The sequence below is a fragment of the Thunnus maccoyii genome, chromosome 15, assembly GCF_910596095.1.
Source record: "Thunnus maccoyii chromosome 15, fThuMac1.1, whole genome shotgun sequence".
NCBI lineage: Eukaryota > Metazoa > Chordata > Actinopteri > Scombriformes > Scombridae > Thunnus > Thunnus maccoyii.
In genome coordinates this window covers 23,753,825-23,760,203 of record NC_056547.1, presented here as the reverse complement: position 1 = coordinate 23,760,203, position 6,379 = coordinate 23,753,825, and the positions used below count along the sequence as shown (strand labels likewise).

Sequence of the window (6,379 nt, the reverse complement as noted above, 5' to 3'; positions counted from 1 at the left end):
GATGTTCTTACCTAAACATATTTAAAATATGAGGCAAGTGTAAAATTGTCATTGTTTAATTACAAAGCTATTTTGAATTGTTCAGCACCATGGAGAGAGACAGTGGATCAGAAATGAGAAGGCCTTTCTCATTACTGACATCCTGACTCATCAAATACAGGTGTAATTCATAACATTAACGATGGCTAACACACTAATCATGCTGGTGAAATACCAGTGAAAGTCAACGGAAATGTCGCCACTCTCTTTATCTACATCACTCTGGCTAGATTAAATGACTTGACTTCCGGTTGAAAATTCAAAATAAAATACACATTACAATGAAATGGTTTTTCTCCACGTGCACGCGCTCCCAATATGTAGATACCACGCGCGGTTTAATAAAAACGCAAAAGTAATTATATATTTATATATTTTAGGCTTACACGAGGTATACTCGTATTGGCAAAAATGTGACCAGCTCTGGAAACGTGGTGGCACGCGTGCGCACGGGAACACGCGCATGTCTCAGTACATTTCCTGTGTGTGTCCAATTCTAAAATAAACATAAACATGCACAACAACTGTGCAAATACAAATTAAATCTTTAACATATGTATTTGGGTGTTTCACTGTGCTTATAGAAATAGTAAAAATATTGAGTTTATTAAGAAATTTACAACTTGAGTGATTGAGTACATCCTTTTTTTTTTCTTTTTAGAAAAGTAGACATTTGTGACGTTTGAGTGTGGACAACTTATCTGAGAGACAATCACACACACACACACACACACACATGCACACACGATAAGATGGTAAGAACTCAGAGGCCATCTGTGGAATGTATGTTTGAGATGTTTGGGGTAATTGGCCTTCAGTAACATACAGTATCTATTTGAAGTCAAACTTCCTTTTTTTGATCCACCCATCAATTTTTCCTCCATCTCTTTTATTTCTAGATGACAGCAACTCCTCATTTACTGATTCTGAAAGCCACAGATGGTAGATCTACACTGTATCCGGGGGCTGACTTGTTCATCAACTACATACTGAAAATGTATGTACTGTAAAGCTCAATGAACATCTGTTACTCAAGATGCCCTTCATTACAGTATTTCACTAACACAGGACTTGTAAGAGGATGATAAATGTAGGATAACATGTTAGGGGCCACACAGAAAGGTTCTGAGTTTATTCATGACTACGCTTTAGTGAAATGCAAGAAATAGTAAACTTCATCCTGCCGTGCTCTCTGGGAATAAGACAAACATTCAAATTAAATAATATAGTATACATTAAAAAAAAAGGCAAGTGTTTTGCTGCTCCTTGTTCCTCCATCAGTAAATATTAACCTTCAGGAAAACTATTCAAGCAGGTTATTTCTGTTTGTTGCCAAACACCTTTAAACCAGCCAGGTTTCCATGGCTGCACAGTTTGCATGTCACAGTATGTCAATACTGTTGTGTAAATTGTGCTTTCTCTGTCTTTCAGTAAAAATATAAAAGGTGGCCACAGATTTTAGGACACACAGCTATTTGTTTTTTAGGACCTTAACAAGTGTAAGCCTAAGGACAGACAACTTTCATCACAAGATTCTGCACATTTTATGAGTGAATATTGTTAAGACACTGATAAAAATGTGTAGAAGCAGAGGATGAAAGACACAACTTATAATAGGTAACTGCGGTTAGAGAACAAGGACTTCAAAGGGACCAACACAGGTTGGCTCCTGTATTTGTGTAGAAAAGACTTTGGCTCCCCCATGTGGAGAAACAATGGAAGACTGTCTGTGTGATAAAATCAATAAAATACAAGATTGAAATGATAGATTGTTATCCCATAGACAGAACTAACAAGTGCGCTAATAATTTTAGGAAACTGAAGCCCCAATTTGCAAAAGGTTACTTTGGTTATAACCGGATAATGGCAGTGTAATATGTTACTGTGTATGTATGTAAGTTAAGATTATTTTTTCTTTTAGTTACAAATTCATAATGACTCAAAAAGAAATTAAAAGCATTCCTATATTTTCCAATATGAGCTGGCGAGAAACAAACATCCAGTCAGTTTCTAAAATATGTGAATGTACTAAGAAAGGCCCAGTTGAAATGGTTATCATGGTAATGACACTTCTACTTAACTCTTGTGCTATATACATTTCCTAAAATGCTCTTAAAGTGGAAAATGACAGAATTTATCATTTCTTCACCATTTTTTGAATACACATAAATCTGATGCAACTTTGCCCCATCTTTGCTGAGAGAGAAACACGAGTAGAAAGAGCTATGATGGGTGTCAGCAAAACAATTTATTGTTGTAGCACAGTTCTCGTAAATAGAAATCCCCATGATCTCAAAGCAATTTTCTCCATACTCCTTTAACCTGACACATTTCAGCCCTGTCTCTGCTTGTGTCTTGGATTTGTCTTGCAGTACACAAACATACGTCCCCTTCGCCGAACGAAGAAACAGTCTTTGCAGCGCCTCTTCAGGGCAGACTTGGTTTTCATCCCTGCAGAGGGCTGGATCCAGGGAAGATGCTCACAGTGTCCCAACAGAGATGATCCACACTGAGCTGAGGAGCCAGACGAACAGGGCTGGATTGAGTTGACTCTGGCCGATGACAGCAGCAGTGTGCGGGGAGCTGTGGTGAGGGTGTACAGACATCTGTAAGCACTAGCTGCAGGTGAAGAGAAGGTTGGCGTTAACCGGCTCATCTGGGCCAGGGAGGTAGCCAGGTGCTTCAACAGGTGGGACGCCATGATGTCAAAGCCTAAAGAGATGGACAGAAACAGATTATTCACAAGTTATAGCTGGAAAATGTAGATGTTTCAATATATATGACACAAGATTGTGTTTTAGAGATCATGCATTTACATTTTTATACTTTTCAAGGCAGCATGAAACATATTTTCTAAGCTTTTTTGTCACAGCTGACAGAAATGAACCTTGAATGCATTTACTTGCTTGCCCATCATATTATCCTTTTTTGTCAGAGGCATAAATAATTGACCCAAAGTTAAGAAATGATATTTAAAATTGCTCTACTTTGAGTAATAGTCTCATATGTCCCATAAGTGTCTCATATAGTTTTTCCAGAGGAAAAGTTCATTTACGTTAACTTACTAAAAACTATTAAAATCACATTTTCTCCTCTCATTGAATTAATGTAAGATTAACTATTGCCTGAACGCAAAACTGCCTAAATATTGCGAGATTATCAACACACGTACTCCTAACATTAATTAGGCAATCTTGCATCAACATTTTGTAGTAGCAATACCATTCAGCAATACTTCAAATGACTACAAATGAGTAAAGTGTGCACTATACAGACAACTGTGCCCCTATATGACCAGATTCACAAAATATTTAGCAACCTTTTCGAAATCAGTGATATGCTTTAAAGCCTGTGTAACATAAAATGTAAATACCATGGCCCGGTATATACTTCAGGACAGCTATGCAACATGCTAAGGAGACGCGCATGACAGGGTTGACCTGCTAGCTTCATTACCAAACACGAACACAGCCCTACCATAAGTCCCCAGCGAGACAGTCTTATCACAAACTCAAACAACGTGAACAAACCTTTCAGAGATTCCTTGAAAACTCAAAAAAGGGGTTCAGACCCCTGAATGTCGCGCTTTATTCACCACAACACGACCGTGATGCTACTTCTTGCTAGTGAGGGTTCAACTGCTGTATATGGAGATAATGCTGCCCTGAATTTAGCCTGCCAGTCAGTTTTCTCTCTCTGTGGCTTCGTTCAAATCCTGCCTCTCTCGTCATTAGTAGACCCTAACTCCAATGTAGCTGTAATCCGAGCATAAATCTTTTATAACTTAAACCAAAACATATACATTTGGGTGAAAACCTTGTTGAAGGTGGTACGCAACCGTTGAACGTTAAGCCTGAAAGGCAAAACTCAGGGAAGCGATAAAACCAGAAGGAGCCAGCTCAGGAAGTCAAGACAAGCTGGTGCAAACATGGCGGCCGCAGCGGGCAGAGTTCTGTCCTTCAGTAAAAATGTTAAGGTGCTTGTTTCACCTTTGAGGCTGTCAGCTGTACCTGCTCACCGCTACAGTTTAGAGGTTTCCAGCACCGGTGAGGTCATCACTCACACCGGCCAGGTAAGTTTAAAAGCTTTTCCTCTATTCTCTCTGTTTGTATTATTGGTTGGCCTTGTGTTAGCTAACCCTTAGCCTCGTAGTAGTGTTGGTAATAGGTGCATCTGTACGTCCATTATCGGACAGCCCCTCAAATTACATGCCTTTAAACGTTATCCCTTAATTTGTGTGTGTAAGGAGAAGATATGTATCTGCCTCTTGTTACAGCTATATAAAAAAAAACACAGTCCGAAAATGGACTTCTATATCATTAGCAAATAAGTAAATGTTATGTGCCGCTATATGGCTGCTCCTCCAGTTTATAACTTGAGTGTTTTCTGCACTCAGGTGTATGATGAAAAGGATCCCAGGAGAGCCAGATTCGTTGGCAGACAGAAAGAGGTAAGTAACTAATACACTGAAGTAACTAAAAACGTTTGCGTTGGGATGTATTGTTCAACAACTGAAAAAACAGGCTGGTAGTGTGCATCACTGGTGTTGTGTGAATCATTCAAGTAATGATGCCCTCGAATTTGCACACTTGTATCATACAAATGTTGAAATCTTGTCAAACACGACAGTCTTGTTCTAAAATCCACGTATTTTCCTCGCTTCATCATGTGACTCAACCATTGGACATGAATTGACATTCAAAACAAGTTCACCACGTATTTTTCAGTGCTGAAAATCTCATATGCTCGCTACTTAACTCATTTTAAATCTGTATCTTTGCCATAACAATGAAGCAATGGTACACACAAGTGATAGCCTACAACCATCAAAACATCATTAACCCACACACCGACAGTCTCACTGTAATGTTTGTAAATACCCTTGTGTTGCTTATATGCTTCCAGTATAAACCTAATTTAACCTAATTTTACTAAGGAGATAATTACAGAAATCAAATTATTTGTGTCAAGGTGAATAAGAACTTTGCCATCAAGTTGGTGGCAGAGGAGCCAGTGACTGACATTGAGGCCAGAGTGGTGTCCTGTGATGGAGGTGGAGGAGCCCTGGGTCACCCCAAAGTCTATATCAACCTGGTAAGAGTCTGTGCATACACAAGATCTCAAATAATTAGAAGTGCCCTGTTTTGTCAAACCTGATAGGTGCAACCAGTGCTTTATGTGATGTTTACCAGCAGACAACATGTTTATTATTGTGAATCAGATTGGTTAGGAGATTCAAAGTGTTGCATACACCTAGGTTTATGTGGATTTATTCAGTTTGTGTTGTTAAAATCCAGACATCTCTGTAAGAGGAAACAGAACAATCTGTCAGGTAGCAACAGAAAAATACACGAGAACCTACATAAAGTCCACTAGATTCTACACAGTGGTTCATTAAGCGCATGTAAATGTATGACCTTTTTACTGTTTTTCTGGATTCATGAACTCAAACTTGCATAGCTAAATGAGGGTAAGAATGTTCTCGCTGATATCGATCTCTATCAACTGAGATGAGGTGAAAATGAATTATGGCTTATTATGTGTAATTTATTTTTATTTATGCAAAGGTCCCAAATCACATAGATACTAACTCCTAACTATTTTTTTGTCTCTCTCTCTCTTTCCAGGATAAAGATACGAAAGTGGGCACATGTGGCTACTGTGGATTACAGTTTAAGCAGAAGCATCATCACTGAAACAATTCCTTTGTCTTTGCTTCTCTGTATAAATTGCCATATTGGTTAATAAATTATATCTATCTGTCTGAGGGTGCTTTTGTTTTGTTGAAGACTGTTGGAATAAACATTGCAGCATTTACACTTACAACATTGTCCTGAGCTGAAATGTGTATTTTCCATAGTCAGTTGAATATATAAAAATGTTTCTTTGAGGGTTATTTTTGTGAGGAATTTGTGAAGATTCATGTCCCATTTAACACAACTGCTACCTGTGCAGTAGTTGGATGCAGTTCCACCATATGACAAGCAGAGGTCAGTAGTGTCCTGCAGATGTGTTTGATCAGAGAGCACCAAGATAAGGAAACATTTTTGGTACAGCAATGAAAGCCAAGTTTCAGACTTTATTTCCCATTGAACAGACCAAAGCTATCTGTTTTAAATATGACACTAAAGGGTCTGTTTGAAGCAAAACTCCAAATTGGTTTGAACCACAGTAAACCATCTGATTAATGTTACAGTGCACCTGTGTCATCTGCTCTTTTGTTGTCTGCATGACTAGGATTTATTTCTTTGCTGCATGAATAACTGATTGCTTGTGATAGCAGTGCTTTGAACTTGCTTTCATCAATAAGTAGGCAAGATATGGCTCGTCTCTGCTGTTT

At 38.5% G+C, this 6,379-nt stretch overlaps 2 protein-coding genes across 4 annotated transcripts; one reads left to right on the top strand and one right to left on the bottom strand.

The window, feature by feature from the left end:
- Positions 1-2,267: 2,267 nt before the first annotated feature.
- mrpl36 (mitochondrial ribosomal protein L36) lies at positions 2,268-3,879 on the bottom strand. 3 transcript variants are annotated; one of them, XM_042436718.1, is made up of 2 exons: positions 3,856-3,879; positions 2,268-2,751 (listed from the first exon to the last, which is right to left on the bottom strand). In XM_042436718.1, exon 2 carries the CDS (start codon positions 2,738-2,740, stop codon positions 2,372-2,374), a length of 369 nt encoding a protein of 122 aa, XP_042292652.1. In that variant the 5' UTR covers positions 2,741-2,751; positions 3,856-3,879; the 3' UTR covers positions 2,268-2,371. The 3 variants fall into 3 exon arrangements, with proteins under 3 accessions (XP_042292652.1, XP_042292651.1, XP_042292650.1); XM_042436717.1 differs by lacking the exon at positions 3,856-3,879 and adding an exon at positions 3,570-3,841; XM_042436716.1 differs by lacking the exon at positions 3,856-3,879 and adding an exon at positions 3,413-3,482.
- A 47-nt stretch (positions 3,880-3,926) lies between these two features.
- ndufs6 (NADH:ubiquinone oxidoreductase subunit S6) lies at positions 3,927-5,803 on the top strand. The gene is made up of 4 exons (XM_042436719.1): positions 3,927-4,111; positions 4,436-4,489; positions 5,011-5,133; positions 5,667-5,803. The coding sequence occupies exons 1-4, from the start codon at positions 3,968-3,970 to the stop codon at positions 5,733-5,735; spliced, it is 390 nt and encodes a 129-aa protein (XP_042292653.1). The 5' UTR covers positions 3,927-3,967; the 3' UTR covers positions 5,736-5,803.
- Positions 5,804-6,379: the final 576 nt, after the last annotated feature.